The sequence below is a fragment of the Prinia subflava genome, chromosome 2 (assembly GCF_021018805.1).
Source record: "Prinia subflava isolate CZ2003 ecotype Zambia chromosome 2, Cam_Psub_1.2, whole genome shotgun sequence".
NCBI lineage: Eukaryota > Metazoa > Chordata > Aves > Passeriformes > Cisticolidae > Prinia > Prinia subflava.
The window spans coordinates 26,507,654-26,525,424 of record NC_086248.1 but is presented as its reverse complement, the minus strand read 5'-3'; the positions used below and the strand labels follow the sequence as shown (position 1 = coordinate 26,525,424).

Sequence of the window (17,771 nt, the reverse complement as noted above, 5' to 3'; positions counted from 1 at the left end):
GTGATAATGTTTTGTTAAATTTCCTTTCCAAATATGAAACCAGTGGTTTGAAAACCACCCTTTTTTTAAATTGAATTTTTGTTGCTGATAATATTAATAACATTTTATCAGTTCTCATCACAGAAAGAAACTGAAGAATTATCAGTGTTTTATTGAACATTCACTGGAATTTACTTCACAAATTCCCTTAACCTTACATTCTTCTTTATCTCTGAGGCTCAATACCAGAGTTTGCACTAACACACTTTACAAGTAGCGATAACTGCATCACAGTGCGGTTTTTCTGCTCAGAGGTATGAAGCCTTTCATTTCTTATTCCATTTCTGTTCCCTCTGTAGGTCAGGAAAAGGAAATTTCAACCCAGGCTGCTCAGCATCATTCAACATTGATGTCACTTCTCCAACAATCCTCTATACTAACCAGACTGTATGTCAACCACAGTTAGCACTTAAAATCTATCAATACCCACTTAAATATTTAAAGATTTTTTCCTTCTTTTCTCTGCATATATTTAAAATACTGGTCAAGAATAGTAAGAAGGCAAACAGAAGAGGGACATTAGTAGATGAAACATCTTTTTTCTCCTGGGTAATTCAAATAGCCATGAAACTGGAATTAGCACTGTCCAAATATTTTCATCCTTCCTGGAAGTATGAACATCTCTTTCACCTTAACTTTGCCGTGTGAGGTTTGAATAGTCCGTGACCAACAGTATAAACAGCAAAGGGATGTTCTGTTTCCTTACAGCTACATGTTGCCTGTGGGCAGTCCTGAAGGTTACTGCATGATTGAAGTGGCTGCAGATGGAAACCCTTCTGTACAGCACAGACTTTCTTTCTCACGTCAAGTATCTCAGGTGAGTCTGAAAAACATCAAAAAACAGCTATTTGCATTGAACATTTCATCAGCATATGCACTACAGTCATTTTCAAAGGAGAATAGGTACACTCTAACTTCTTCTAAAGGAGGAAATGAAATTCCTCCTCAGATATCATTATATGTGCTTAGTTTCTTTCTAATAGGTCTTTTTACCTTGAGCAATCACAACATATCCATTAATTTCTTAGTTTATTTTACTCTGAAGCTTCTACTCCTGCTGCACAAAGTCCATAAAAGGACATGGATGCTATGAGAGTTTAAAAAAACGTATATTAACAACATAATTTACCTAAGGCCAAGGGGTTATTAGAAAAAAATCAGATATTATTACACAGTAATTCTAGTTACATTTTAGTTGGAAGCCTCACTGTCTAGTGGGGGACAGTTATGAATCATCGGTGGTTTAATCTGGTGGCAGGATTTTTGCTAGAACTTTGCTTCTGAATAGTATTGTAAAGATATCTGTCTCCATTTTGAAACTGGTATCAGAATACTCATTCTGAATGGACAGGAGGCCAGCTTTCCCAAATCTTGAATTTTTCAGTTATTCTTTGTCCTCATTTTATTGCCTGTCTTTTTTATGCATTCTCCCATCGCAAGATTATTTCTGCATGAAAAATTTAAAATGTTTTTAGACAAGAATTTGAACTGTGATTGACAGCTTACTTTATAAGTTGGTTCACTAGAAGAAAGGCCAATTATCTGTAGAGATGTTAATATTAATATGCATCTCCCAGTATGCACTGCTGGTTTGTAACAAAATTTTTTCCTTTGCATGGTATGTAGTATGAATGTCAAATTCTCATGATTAACTATTACACTTTACAGATCTGCTCCTAATATCCCAGAAACTTTATTTACAATGTACACAATCAAAGAAAGAAAAAAATTTCTTATCTCTAAGAGGACTAATGAATGTCTTCCTATTATTGCCCAATAAAATCCTTTTTACCACTCAGGCTCAAAGTGAAGAAGGATATTTTCAAATTAGTATTTGAAAAACTACGCATGAGTATTACATAAGTTATTGATATAATGCTATATTAAGCCTTTTATGTTATTAACAAGACTTACAGGAATTGTTTCTTTGTGTCTCCTTAAAATACATTCTGGTTAAGTCAGTTAAATTCAGAAATTTCATAGAAAGGTGTAGTAACATGAGCTTGAACATTGAATACATTATGATAAAATCCAGTGATGCTAGAAGCTGAGCAAAGCCTACTGAAGTTGCTCTGTGATCACTGGATCTGCCCCCAAGGTTACTGCTTTTGTAAAATAAACCAAATAATAAAGGAGATTGTGTTGCAAGCGAAGTGTTAAAACTGCTGTTCTTAATCACAGACACTTTATAATGCAGTCCAATGCTTTGCCTAACTCTTGAAAGAGATTCATAAGCAGAGAGAAAATGTCTGCAAACACTGCTTACACATCTTGCCTATCACTGCAGTGTGTCATTGTTTTGTTTGAAAGGGGATAAAGTCAAGTGATCTGAAATGAATTCAACAAGTGCAGAGCCAATGTCTTTGAATTCATTTGATATGAAAAATCTGGTTAAATTTTATCCATGCTCTAAAAGAAGTAGATGTTTTTCATTTTGCCTTCGGAATGAAAGACACTAAGTAGAAGAATATCTGGCAATATGCACATTCATTGTATTGCCCAATTTCACTTGAAATTGTCACAAAATAGCTCTAGGACTGACAAAAGCAATACTGGAAACAGCAAAGCAAAAATCATATGGATGTGTGAATTCCAGATAAATCAATGGGATGTTTTCCTCCTGTTTCTACTTCTTTACAGGTGTCTGACTATGAAGGGCCTCTTCCTTATAAAATGCCCCACATGTTTTGCATATGCTGTGACATATTTCTGATTCCATTGGTTTGTTCCTTGAATGGGCTAGGTGTCACCCACTTTCTGGACTAATGGTGTTGAACAAATAGATGCATCACTGTGTGATACAACTATGATTTTTTTGTTTCAATTCCTAAAAATTGGCAGGCACTTAGCAAATGAACTTAGGAATGATGAAGACCCATGTCAGAATTCCAGAAAGTCAGGGATTACCTTGAGGAGTGGAATTCAGAATGTTAAATGAGTCACAGATTCTTTGTCTGTTATGATTAAGTGCTTGAATCCTAGGTCGGGCAACAGAGGAATTGCCATAGTGAGCACTAATATGATTTGGGCAGACCCTGTGTGAAAAAGTTGTGGTTGTTTCTTTGCACCTTTATAAGGGTGTTCCAGGCTTTTGAAAATTTGAACATTTCCTTTATTTTTCCCCCTTGGGCTTCAGTATAGAATGTTTTCTAACATTCATAAAAAACCCTGAAATCTTTTTTCTGTATTTCCTTTATCTTGGGGTCTCATAGGTTCCAGATTTCCTAAAGGAAATGTCTTCAAGTCTACAGCTTCTCCTGTGTTCCTGCAGCAAACTTCAGCCATGAATGTACAACTCATTATATAGTATGAGGGCATCTATGTGAAAAACTTACCATGTTCACTGCGGTTGAGGCTGGGAATTCCAATTTGTGTTTCATGGGATGTATGTTGTCTTACACATTCGAAAATATGAAAGCATATTAAGCCACTCTCTTTATAAAGATTACTAAAAAGAAAGAAAATAGAAAATAACATTTTAAAAAATAATCGCTTCAGAAATTATCAAAGTTTTTGACCATCTTCAAGTAATGATTATTTCCTTTATCAGTATCTATTATTCTTTTGTTGTTTACAATAACATCACAAATCACTTTTTTTTTTTTTTTTTTTTTTTTTGATGAGTCTCTTTTTGTTTCTGCAGGTCACCTTTGGATCAATCTTCCTTGGAAACGTTCCTGTTCATGAGGAGGTCCATCGATGTGCTGGGCAGATATATGGCTATAAAGGATGCATTAGGGATTTTCAAGTTAACCACAAAGAGTTGTTCATCATAGATGAGGCTCTTGAAGGAAGGAATGTTGAGAACTGCAATGTCCCAATATGTGATTATCATCCATGTCACAATGGTGGGACCTGCACTAGGTAAGAGATATTTCTTTACCCATTTTATCATTCATTCTTGATGAAAAATTGCTATTATTTTCTCTGCAATGAAATAATCACCAATCTTTTGCCTTGATAATTTCAAATAGAAAATGTGACATCTTCATGCCAGCCAGAGAAATGTTATACTTTATTTGCTCTCATGAAAAGTGATATAAAATATAATGACATTGTCCACACAGGATATGTGTTTTGTTGAAGCCAGAATTCCTTTGCAACTAATCAGACAAGTTCTGCTACAAGACTAAATCTGAACCTTTGTATAGACTGTTTGGGCAGAAGGCACATAAGATGTCATTTTTTTGTTTAACATCTCTGTGCCTTACTCAGTCGTGTACCCTCACACATCTGCATGGTGTGTTCCTGGGTACAAATGTTGATCATCATGCTATGAAAACACTAACAAGTGACTTTCTTGTTCACCTTCAGCATATGTGAAAAGGTATTGTCAAAGATCCTTTGAAAGTTAAGGTGCATCATGCTGAAAGAGGAAATGGAGTCTGAAAGAGACATGAATTAAAAGAACAGAAGATGATGGTTCAGTTGAATGATGGTTCAGTAGGAGAACAGTAACTTTTTAAGCCATAACAACTTGATCATTATCTAAGGAACTCAGCATTTAAAAACACATTTCTGCTTAAAAATGATAGAATTTGTGAAGTAGCTGTCATTTTTTTATCAAATTATACTTCACTTCAAGGCAAATGCTGAACAGAACAGTCTAAAGTTCTTTTGATGTTCTGGTCCACTCTGTGTTTCTTAGATTGAGGAGCTCTTGAACAGATTTCTGAGGGACTTCTCTGCTTCTCTTGATTGATATGAACACACAAAGAATACCAAACAGGTCTTTGATCTTTAAGTCTTGTTTGACTAGAGCACAAATGAAAGCAAGTCAGTTTTATGAAAAAACACAATTTCCCTAGCAGTCTGGTGAAACTGAGTGTGTACTTTGGAGTAATGAATCTGTTTTTCCTCTGTTGGTCTTTACTGTATCACTGCCATTCTACTGCTTGGCCTGTCAGCTGCCATTACAGAATACTGTTTCATTTGAATTTGTGTCCTGAATAATTCATGAGGATTGGATTTGTTTCCTGCCTTTCTGCTTTCCCATTGTTGGCCTGGGCCCTTTTCAGAAATGCTTTTGTTTTGAAATAGGTCACTTCTCTTCTGTCCAGAGGCGTCATGGAAGGCTGGGCATGTGCAAACCAGGGATCAGTGGCTGTGCAGTAGCACGGTTTTCATGATTTTCTACAACAGCCAACTGATTTTCAGGGATCACCTCCTCCAAACCCAAGAATGATTCATCCTAATAAGCAGGAAATCAACTGTCAGCAAGCCTGAATAGATTAATAACATGCTTCTGACGAAACTCAAACATTAAAAGGAGGTATACAAGACACGGAAGCATGGCCACATGATCTGGAAAGAGTACAGACAAAAAAATCCAGCTACATAGATACAGAACAAGCCTAATTCCATCTGGAGATTAATCTGGCAGGAATGTGCAGGGAAAACCCAAAAGTTTATACAAGGATACCAGCAGCAAAAGGAAGACCTAGGAAAATGTAGTCATGCTGCTGAATGGGGAAAAATTCTGGTGGCAAAGGATTCAGGAAAGATTGAAGTGCCTTTTTTGCCTTAGTCTTTATTGATAACTGGGCTCCAGGAATCCTATTCCTCTCCTGTAGGAGAAAATCTGAAGAAAGGAAGATTAACACTTGGTGGACAAGGATCAGATTAAGGAATGTTTAAATCAACTGGACATATATCCATGGGACCAGATGGGATTAACATGAGTGATGAGGGAACTATCTGATGTCATAACAAGATTTTTGCCAGATGTTTCAATTACACTGATCAGCAACAAAAAGAAAAAAAAATCTTTTTGATTTCATTTTATTCTTCAGGAGCTTGGCAACTAACTACTGGGTTTGTTTCTGAAAGACCGTGAAATATTACATAGCAATTATCTCTACCATGTTTTTCAAGGAAGACTGGAGTTTATCAATGCATATTGCTAAATGTCTGTGGTCTTAAGAAATGTTTTTTTACAGTTGTTCTTAAAAAAAAGTACTTGCCTTTTCTCATCATCAGAGTACAAAAATGCTACTGTAGTCTTCAGCCTATTAATTATGATGATTATGCAAAAGAAATTTACTTGAAAGGAAAAAAAAAATCTTTGTAATTTTAGTAGAAGAAGACAAGAATGTACCTAGTTTTCAGACACGGAACTTCAGGATGCAGCTGACTCTGTGTTCTGGTCATTGGTTATTTCAGGTGCTCCCCTGGGGCTTTTCAGAGCTTGGCACCTGGGAGGCATCAGGACGGACCCAGCCCTTGGACACTGGGGATATCTCTGGGTATAGAGAAATGCTGAGGCAGGACTGCAACATCAGTCCAATGGCAGGATCCAGCTCAGAAAGAGCAACAAGGGCCAGACACAGCCCTTGATTGACTAGGCACAGCAATGGTGACAGAAAAACAGAGCTTCAGCATGTGTAATGGTGACTTGGGAAGGCAGATGATGTAAATCGAGCTGTGCCTCCCTTCTTCTTTCTCACCCCCTGCTTGATGCTCTGAGCATGGCCCTGTATGGTCTGGGGTATCTCGGGCCAGCTGGGGCCAGCTGTCCTGGCTGTCTCCTTTCAGCTCCTGGTGCTGCCCCAGCCTCTGCGCTGCTGTGGTGGGGTGAGGAGCAGAAAGGCCTTGGCTGTGTCATCAACCCAATGTTCAGCACAAATGTAAAACACTGCCCCCCACCAGCCAGCTGCTCTGTACAATATCAACTCTGTCCCAGCCAAAGCCTGCACAACAGAACAAAAATCATTGGTTTCAAAAGTATTTAAACGTATGTTTCATCAGATGAATGCTTCCATAGAAATCTAAATTTTTAATTCTTTACATAGTCATTATGTATTAGATTAAAAACCAAAACAGCCTCCTATGTAAATGCTCTACTCCTTTGAAAAACTCTTCTTCAAGTTCCCTAACTCTTTTACTGCACTTTAAATTTATACTAACATAGAATTCCAGGGACTGGTAAATTCCAGGGACTGGTAAAAAGTCTGGTAAAATTCAGTAAATTTAAGGGTTTGATGCCATATAGCTCTGCGGAATTCAAAGCTCATTGTATGTGTTTGAAATGGGCATGGAAAGATTAACCTTGGAAGCACTTAATATTCTGTGTTGGCCCCCTGATCATATGAGCCAGATGTTGCAAACCAAGCTTAGTGTTAATTAAGAAGATACATCTGTGTGTGGGAAATAAACTCACAAAATTACCTCACCAATGATTTGACAATTATGTCAGCCACTACACTAGTAGCAGTTGATTAATGCCTTTCCTTTAAATTGTATAAAGACTCAAAAAATGTAAACATACACAAGCTTAGCTTTTATAGTGTAGAGTAAAACCTCAAAGTTAATTGCTCCCACAAACAATCATGTTTACAGTGTCTCAAACTATTCTCACAGTGATTATTCTTACTGTTGTTATTCCCCATATACTGATGCAGCAGATGGGTCCATTAATGTTAATCAGTTAACCAAGACTGAAAAATCAAACTCAATTAGCAATAAATTTCAATAGAGAGACACTTATCTTCAGATTTTGACTGCCATGTATGCTGTAATCAACAAAAATGTACAAGGAATTTAAATTTTCATTTTTCATCTCCAGAAAATGTAAGAGACACTTTCCTGGGCATGTAGGTCTCATTTGAATAGTACCTTTTTAGCTACAAATAGAAAAATACATATTTTATTTCAAAAATTTTGCATTCTGCTTTCTGCATTCTGGGAAATCATGCAATTCCCTTTAAGCCTTTAAGAGCAGATCACTAAATAAAAGCTTCTATCCAAACTCTTACCTAAAGTCCATCTGATAATATTTTGAATGTCTTTTAGAAAAAAATTAGAGAATGAGTTCAAGGTTAGGTGATCTTGTAAGTCCAAGATAATTTTATGGTTGAACTTGGTTAAGTGATAGACTATCTTATGAGGTAGATGCTGAGGAGACCAGATGAAGTGAATTAACAAATTTTGTGGAGTTCTTTTAGTATATATCCTGAATATTAATTAGACAGTAGAAAGAGTAATTATGGATGTGAATTTTTAGGATTTAAAAAAAGAGCTTAAACTGTAGACTTTGAAAACACTAAAATGTTCTTTTCAACATTTTTTGCATCTCTTTTTTTCATTTCAAGGGCTACTCCTGGTGATCCTTTCCCAGCTATGTGCCAAAAAATGCACTTGTGCTTGCTTGTGCCCATAAGCCAAAGCTGCGTGTTATGGCAGGTTTCAGCAGAAGGCATTAATCAAAAGATAGGCTTGTGTATTTTTATTAATTCTTTTCTCTCAGTTTTAGCACAGAGCTGCAGTCTGCTTCCAACTTGCAAAATCTGGTTTATGTGTTTCTTGACCTAAAGACAGAATGGTTATCCTAGAATGACTGAGTGCCCATTTTCAAACTACAGAACACTCAAGCATTTCTCCAAAGAGAAGCAAGAGTATTGCAGGCCAAATTTTTAGAATTGTTCATGGATTTTCTCTCAATCCTTTAGATGTAGGTGTTTCTGGGTAAGAAAGATACCAGCTAGTCAGAAACAACAGAATTGAAATCAAGAAACTTTTTATAGATGTCTTTTGTAGACTAAGAGACTCAGATCAACATATTATCTAGAACATCAGTTCATTGGATTTTTACAAATCTAAATCCTAGTTAGCATCACTAACATCCGTATTAAGTTTAGAACTAATATTATAAGTTTCACTGTATTCAGGTTTTGCAGAAAGATAAACCAAACAGATTAAATTTTATCTTATTTGATTTTCAAATGAAGAAAATGTCCAGATGGGAGTTGTTTATTCCCACATCTTTTCAGAATTTACAACAAACACACTTATGCAGTGCTGATTTGTATGAAGAAGATAACCTCTTTCCTCCTAAAGGAGTGCTTTTTAGGCAGATCTCTCAATACCAAAGATGCTCACATTTTACAACTCCAGAAACTGACGTTATTGTGATGATGATTGATAATGATGATGATTGATAATGATGATGATGATGATGATGATGATGATGATGATGATGATGATGAAGAAGATGATGATCATGATCATGATCATGATCATGACTCATGCTTACACACACCGTTATTTGGGGACTTGATTTTTTGGGGTCCTGTTCTTTTAATGAGATTAGATATTATAGTGGGAGTTTGGTACTTATAAAAGAAATTCACATTTGGGAATTTTTTTTTCTATTGCTTACTTAAGATTTGATTTTTGAGAAGAAAAGAATTAATTTAAAATTATTTCCAAGCTGTTTTCTTCTTCTGGAAGAGAGAATGTTCTTCCTTTTGGGTTCTTCATGATCTTTGGAAAACTTAATGCCATTCTTATTAAGACAGAAATCATACTTGAGAAGGATGAAAGATAGTTCCTTAATGGCCAAAAATCTTGTTGGATGTGTATTTATTGCTCCATATTCTCACAAGAAGGTCAAATAAGCAAAAGTGAAAATTTAATTTCCATTTTTCCTAGCACTAAGTATTAACAGATAGAGAATTCATTTACCTAAAATGACCTTTCTGGTAGAAGGAATTCATTTGGCTTAAGTCCCATATAAAAACTCTGCACATTTTTTTTCTGAATAAAATCTGCATTTCTCCTACATTAGTTTTCCTTAAATCAGAACAGAAAACTAAAATTTAATGCCTTCTAGCCCTTGAAGACTAGATAGTAAATTGTTCTAATCTACATTTTTGTTAGGGTATCTGTTTCAAGACTGAATTAATTGAACAAGATGTGCCTCACTGTTGGCATCAGAAATAGATTCCCATTTTATCATATTTAATTTCTTGGGCATTATATTCCTCAGATTACAGCAGTATGGAGGACAGATTTGAAATCAAAGCCATGTTCCATTAAGCTGACAGCATAAGTGATGATGTTTTAGATTTTAAACAAAACATCTGTAAAACCTCAGGAAATTTTATGATGATAATGTATGGGGCTATAGCAAAACATAAAATCATAAATTTTATGTTTTGCTATAGCCCCATACATTATCATGTATTGAACTAGTATTGAACTGGTTTTTTAAAAAAATAAACAGCTTTAAAATATGGAACTTCTTTGCTAGTGATTAAAATTAGGTACTCTCTTCAGAATTTGTTTGTTTCAGAACATAATTTTATCTTAAAATATTGATGTAATAACAAATTCTGGCAATTGAAAAATAATCAAAGCACTCAAGTTAGAAAAAGTGATATTCAAACCATAAAGCATTCTACTTCTAGTTTAGGCACTATTGTGGTGATTTGAGTAAAAATGTGGGAAAATCAATTTTTTATGTTTTCAGATCCTCAGATTTACTATTTGATTAGTGTGAAAAGTGGCAAATTGAAAACAGTGCATGTAAGAAAATCAAGAATCCACAATAAATAGGACTTCAAATACCTGGCTTTTTAAATAATGTGTAAGCTGTGCATAATTTTTTACACATCATATTATACATCATCTCTATTGAATTTTACTCAGAGAAGCTACCATTGCTAAAATTTTAGTGTGGCTATGGAAATACCAGTAAATGCCATTATTATACCAGTCATCTCAGAATTTTTTGACTGAATGCCTAGAGATACTATGAGCATTATTTCTGCGAATTACAGCCTAATCAGAATTTCTGATAGCTTTAATTCCAGAAGGGGCATCTAGTTTGAAGCTTTAAAGCTGTGAAGCTTTGAAGCTTTGAAGATATACGGCAGCAAAATTAATTGAATGGTTTTTCCAAGGCAAGTGAGGTGTTTAAGCATAAATAGAAATACTCAAAACACTATTCATATAAATTTCTCCAACTGGAGAAATAGTGTGCAGATTACCAGCAAGAATTTCATTTCATTGTGAATCCTGACAAATAGCAGAGCTCAGACTGTTTGCTGTAAGGTGTATCATGTAGTATATGTATGAAAAATTACTATCGTATCATATTCATTGTACTAACGGTTTTCCAAAATTCCACACGGACAATCATTTCAGTATATGTTTTTCTGAGGACCCAAGCTCAGGGAGTGGTGGCGAACAGAGTTACACACAATTGTCAGCCAGTCACTAGTGAGGTTCCCCAAGACTCAGTGTTGGGCCCAGCCCTATTTAATATCTGTTTTGATGATCTGGATGAGGGGATCGTGTGCACCCTCAATAAATTCACAGACAGCTTCAAGCTGGATGGGAGTGTTGATCTGCTGAAGTCAGGAAGGCTGTGCGGAGGCAGCTGGACAGGCCGGATCCATGGGCCAAGGCCAATGGTGTGAGCTTCAGTAACACCAAGTGCCAGCTCCTGCCCTTGGGTCACAACAACCCCGTGCAGAGCCACAGGCTGGGGGCAGAGTGGCTGGAATGGGGCCCAGTGGGAAGGGACCTGGGCGTGCTGGTCACCAGCGGCTGAACACGAGCCAGAGAGTGCCCAGGTGCCCAGGAAGGCCAGTGGCATCCTGGCCTGTACCAGCAGTAGTGTGGCCAGCAGGGCAGGGCAGGGATTGTCCCCCTGTGCTCAGCACTGAGATGAGGCCACACCTCAAATCCTCTATTTGGTGTTGAGCCCTCATTCTAAGAAAGAATCTGAGCTGCTGGAATGTGTCCAGAGAAGGGCAGTGGAGGTGGATTTGCCAGATTGGAGAAAATTAGTCTCAGTGGGGACCTTATCACTCTCTACAACAACCTGAAAGTAGGTCGTACCTCTTCTCCCAGGTAATAAATGACAGAACTAGAGGAAATGGCCTCAGGTTGCAGCAAGGGAGATTTAGATTGGATATTAAGGAGAAAAAGTTAACAAAAAAGTTTATATATTGGAACACACTGCCCAGGGAAGTGGTCAAACCACAGGATGATCTGCAGTTTCAGTAATATATGTCAGAACATTTCTTCTTTTGCTGCTAACTAACATGCACACCTACTTGGTAGTTATAGATTACTACACTTCAAGTACTGACAATTACAAAACAGAGTACCACTAGTGTGGTGGATGAAGGTTGAATGGGTTAGGACTTAATTGTTCTGAAACCTTGTTTGGGAGCTTATCATTGAAAGAAAACAATGAAGCTTATCAGAGGTAACATAACAGAAAAGGTTTTGATTATGCTTTGGAAAAACTTTCTTTGCTTTTGGTATCTTGTTAACTTTGAGGAATGTACTTAGTATTCAAACACAATTTGAGAAGTCTGGATATCAAGTATCATCTTGATATAGAAGGTTATCATGACACCAGATTTGGTTTTGTACTTTATTTCTTTCTCAGAAAGCACTGATTTAAGTTTGCCTTTAGGAAATATAAAAAGTGGAATTTTGTCTTCTTTTAATGGGAAACCATCTTTTTTTTTTTAATTTATTTTATTTTATTTTATTTTATTTTATTTTATTTTATTTTATTTTATAAAATCAGCCAAATTTGCTATAATCTGAAAAGATAAATACAAATAGTGGTATCATCATAGTCATGAACATTTCATGCTCCGTGTGTATGCATATAATGGATTTAGATTAAGTGTCTTTTAAATAGCCAAATCTAGCAAAACCACAGCTTTTAGGAAGCAGAAAGATAGAAATAGAGGAGACATTCTGCCAAAAGGTCCATAAGTGGGCAGCTGAGTATTCAAAGGCAAAGGTAACATCACTAGTATCTCACTTTTTTCTTACTGCCCATTGGGATGGGCCAGTACCCAAGGTGCTTATACAGTCTTCCTCACAACTGGCTCCAGTTATATTAGTCTTGCATGTTGTGAAGAAGGGACCCCTCTTTTTTTTTTTACCTGGTGAAGACTTATTGAAATTGTGTATTACTCTGAAGTGAAGGGGAACATAGAAGATCAATATGTTATTTTATTCTCAAAGCATTCAGAGATTTAAGAATTACCTGGTGTCCTGCTAGAAAATTAGTACATCCCTCTTCAGGAAAGACTGTCTTGGAAAAAATATGTATGAAACAACCACTTCTGAAGACTGGCTTCTGAAATCTGTACCTTTGGAAATATGAAGGTAAAAGGACCCTAGAACCACAAAAATCCTTCTGTCCTTCACTCCCTCAGGTTACTTCACAGTAGAGGAGGTCAGCTCAATGCCTGGGTCATTAGTTTCCTCCATAATTAATGGAGAATTAATGGAGACATCTAGCATTCTTGTAGACTAGCTGTGGAACAATACAAATCACTACACCCCGGCACCTTGAAAGCTGATGTCATTATCATGACATCATAATGATAATATGGGATATATATTTCATATACACGATGTCATATGAGTTTTTTGACATCCTACTCATGCCTGTACCTACAACACTCCAGTATATGTTCACACATAGAGTACTTTAATGGATACTTTACTTTAATGCATACAAAAAGAACATATCTGCTAGCAGGTTTTCACACTCATGAATTGGTTGACTATTGCAATTGAAAGGTTGAAGGTTGCAATTGAAATGAGATCAAGTTCTAAAAAATTCCAGGGGGAGTGAGCACCTCAGGAATCCCCCAAGGGGAAAATCCCAGATGGAAAAAGAGTTACTCAGAGCCAGAAGTGTTGTTTTAAATAGTTATTGAAACTGCCAGTCATAAGGGCTCCACTGGCAAGCTGGCCCAGTCCAATGGCTGGGGTGTGATGGTGACTCATCTCCCTGGAGAGACAGAAGACATTACTGATTCATTACTTCATTACTGATCTAGTAGTGAGTCTCTGCACTGGTCAGATCAGAACTGGTGACCACCCAAGCATCTGTCCAAGTACAACCAGGTGCTGGGAATTGAGGAGAGCTTGGCAGCAAAGCTTGCTTTGCTGGGAGGAACATTCAGGAACCCTCATATCAACGAAGTGTGGATGAGTCACCCCTGTTATGGGTCAACACTAGTCATCAACTTGGGTCATTATTATCACTGGTCACTTAGTTCACTGTTATTCACCTTAGAGTCCTCTTCCTACATTCCCCAGCAAATTCTCTCAGGATTGCAGAGAGATGTGTAAGCCTTCAGTTACAGAAGCTCTGGTCATGACATCACTTTTCTGTCTCCAAACAGCCTTTGGAGGTACTAATAGGATGTCAAGTTTCATTATTTAGTCACCATGTCATGAGCTTTGCTGTAATCATGAGGAATTTGTGAAATGTGAGATAAATATCTGTGTGAAAACACAGAACAAAGACATATGGATACATATGCTCTCAAACAAATTATACATTGCACCCAAACACTATAGCTGTGCTGTATGTATTGTTCCTTTCTCCAAAATAATTCTGTCTTCATTATAGTTTTGGATTTTACAATATATTGTTAGTGAGGGGGCTAAGGGTGATTTTTTATATTTTGTATTCCACCCCAATTGTAAAGACAAGGACATCAAGAAAACAGGTAAAATCCCAAGAAGACTTATGAACTGGACTACGTTGGGAGTGAATTCTGTTAAGGAAATATAAACGAAGAGCATTTGTGCAAGATGTGTTAGTGCTGTTCTGTAAATAAAATAGATTTTACTGTATTTCTCAGTGACAATTTTAGCAATTAGAATCATAGAATCATTAAGGTTGAAAAGACCTCCAGAGATCATCTAATCCAACCTTTGACCAATTCCCACCTTGTCAACAAGACCACAGAACTGTCATCTCCAGTTATTTCCTGGACACTGCCAGGGATGGTGACTCTACCACTTCACTGGGCTGTCTCTTCCAGGGCTTGGCCACCCTTTCAGTGGAGAAATTCTTCCTAATGTCCAACTTGAACCTCTGCCGACAGCTTAAGGCCATCTCCTCTTGTCCTGTCAATTGCTGCCTGGGAGATGAGGCTGACCCCCCCCTGACTACAGCCTCCTTTCAGGGAGTTGTAGGGAGGGATAAGGTCTCCCTGAGACTCCGTTTCTCCAGGATAAGAAAACCCAGCTACCACAGCTGCTTTTCCTATGATTGACTCTCTAGACCTACTCTTCACCAGCTTGGTTGTCCTTCTCTGGACACATTCCAGCACATCAATGTGCTTCTGGTTTTGAGGGAGGGGTCCAGAACTGAACACAGCACTCAAGGGGCAGCCTCACCAGTGCCAAGTACATGGGGACAATCACTGTCCGGGTCCTGCACACTATTGCTGATCCACACCAGGATGTCACTGGCCTTTTTGTCCACCTGGGCACATTGCTGGCTCCTATCCACAGCTTTAATTTAGTTTTTTTTTTCTTCTGGATTGTGCATATCATGGGGTATAGAAAAGACAGAGGAAAATACACAGAAATATGCTAGAGAATGGTATAACGTTAATAAGAGAGCTGTTCAATCTAAACAAATTCTTCACAGCAAGGGAGGGGGTTGAGTTACATATGGTTAGCATTTTTAGCACAAGTCTTAAAATAAAACATGAAGACTACTATCTGTAGCCAGGATAATATCCTTTTTTTTTTTTTTCTTTTTTGCAGTGGAACATAATATGTTGGTATAGCACGATTGTATTTCAGTTGTCAGTTTTGCCCAATAATTCATCCATTTTTCCATTCTGTAAACCATTTCCAGAAACAGTGCATTATATTTCTAGGTTAGAAACTAAGACATGGTAGTTCATTAACCCAGATTTAACCACTTCCCTGGATACCTTCAGGGATTAATTATGGACATCACACCTTACCAAAATATTCAGAGATTGATTTAAATCCCAAAATTCATGCTAAGCTCATTTTCATCATGTTATCATTGTATGCAAGCCAGTTTTTTTTTCTTTGTATTCATTAGTATTCAGAATATTGTTACAGGGATCAGAGTCATTACCTGGAAAAAAAATACTAATGTAGTGGAGAGAACAAACTCTTTAGAAAAACCTAGGCTAAATTGAACTGAAAATCATTTGCAGTTAAGAACCATTAATAAATAAATTGTGTATTGTAAAGGTGATTACCTTTTTTAAACTTTTTTAGCTTTTCCTCAAGTAGACTTCATGGAGAAATTAAAGTGAAAATTTGCCAAATGGTTGGAATCTCCCATTCTGCTCCTTCAGGCACACAGTCCATAAGGTGGTTTTAATCCAAATTTTATGATACATTTAGAACTGATAACTTCATGAATTCTTTTTTCCCCTCAGGTCATGCCTAATACATTCTATTCTCCTATTAGTAAAAAAACAAAACAAAACACACACACACACACAAAAACAAACAAACAAACAAACAAACAAAACCCCCCCCAAAAAAAACCACAAAAAAAACCACCTCCCTGATGAATAATACCAAACCTCAGAATTTGGCAGAAGGTCTAAATGCCACCACTCACCAGCTTAGAGAAGACACAGGAAAAGAGTTACAAACCATTTCCTTTTCCTGATGCTTTCTCTAGGTTTCTGATTCAGTCAGTACAATTCTTATACTCATCTTCCCCAGGGTGAAATTTGCCTACTTAAGATTCACTTAAACCATGGAAGCACAGTTGAAGTGGGGCACAGGACACAGTAAACAGCTCATTGCTTTGTCAATGTTTCAGGGATGAGGGAGCAAGAGTGCAATATATAAACACACATTTGGTGTCACAGCAAGTTAAAAGTATCCACTCATATTTAAAATACTGCTATAGTCTTGTAATAGCCTTACTATTTCCCTGTTTTAAAGAACAATTAGGTAGACAAACTGTTTTACAGATGTCTATTTAATTGTTAGGCATTAAAATTCTTTGACTGGACAAACATTTTTAACATTGAAATGTAACTTTAGTATGTATGCCTAAACTGCAGTGAAAAAGACAAAGCAATCAGGAGTTGATTTTATTAGCTTTACAAGTGTTGAGACTCAGCATCTAAATTTATGAGGTGGAAGTTATGCCAGCTCAAAATTCAAGGCTGAATTCTAACGTCAGTTTTCAGCATCAGCAAATGCTCTCTGCATCCTGCTGTGTTTCACTTAATAGCAAGGATGAGTGAATTCCATCTGTAGGAGAGCATGTCTTACACAGAAGCTACTGCAAGGCAAGAGTCAATACTGAGATGGAGCAGGATTCAATATCTGGACACTTTATTTATGGACAGTTGCTTGTTTGTATTCAATCAGGTTTTTTAAAGCTATGGTGATGATTTAAGAGCAGATGTGGAGTTATAACAGTTTTAAAATGAGAGGATTTTTGTTCTGTACTTAGATGGTAAAATGCTGTGATTTAATATGAACAAGATGGCATTTGTGGTTAGGATCTAATCTTGGTAGATGCAGAATATATAAAAATGGTAATTGAAATGAACATATCATTTGTTATTTTGTCTGCTTACTAAGATACTTAAACCTCAGTTTGAATCATTTTTTTATGGGTAAATATTTGAGTAGTAGCAAAACCAGTTGGGTATTATTATATCTTTATAATGTGTATATAGGGGAAAATATATTTATAAGGTGTATTCATAGGTAAATTGGTACACATGCATATATACTGGTTTTATTTATCAGTATGTTTTTGTCCATATTTTTGAGTGGGCTTTTTTTAGTATGAATTGGACAGTTCCTAATTCCTGGATGTTTAAATTGACAAGCATTTTCTGTAAACTAGCCTTCATAATAGTAACTTGGGCAATATACATGTGTTTCTCATATCCTTGACACTGATTGCATATGTATTCTATCAAGTTATACTGCAAAGCCAGGTCCATGTGCAATTAGCTTTCCTTAGATCAGAGCACTGCAACCAGCACCACAAACCCAAAAAAAACCAAAGTATCCCAAGGCCACCCACCACAGAATGCTCCAACTTACAAAAATAATATTGAATACAAAATGAGAAACGTTGTTTTTGTGTCAAATCTCATCTTTACTCTCTGAAGACATTTGATTACACAAAATTATGCATTGTC

General features: G+C 36.7%; 1 protein-coding gene across 1 annotated transcript in view; it reads left to right on the top strand.

The window, feature by feature from the left end:
* EYS (eyes shut homolog) overlaps nucleotides 1-17,771 on the top strand; it is a 722,813-nt gene that overhangs the window by 610,104 nt on the left and 94,938 nt on the right. Inside the window, exons 39-40 of the mRNA XM_063389422.1 lie at nucleotides 748-856; nucleotides 3,683-3,903. Of these exons, the coding sequence (XP_063245492.1) occupies nucleotides 748-856; nucleotides 3,683-3,903 (330 nt within the window). The remainder of the gene's footprint in view (nucleotides 1-747; nucleotides 857-3,682; nucleotides 3,904-17,771) is intronic.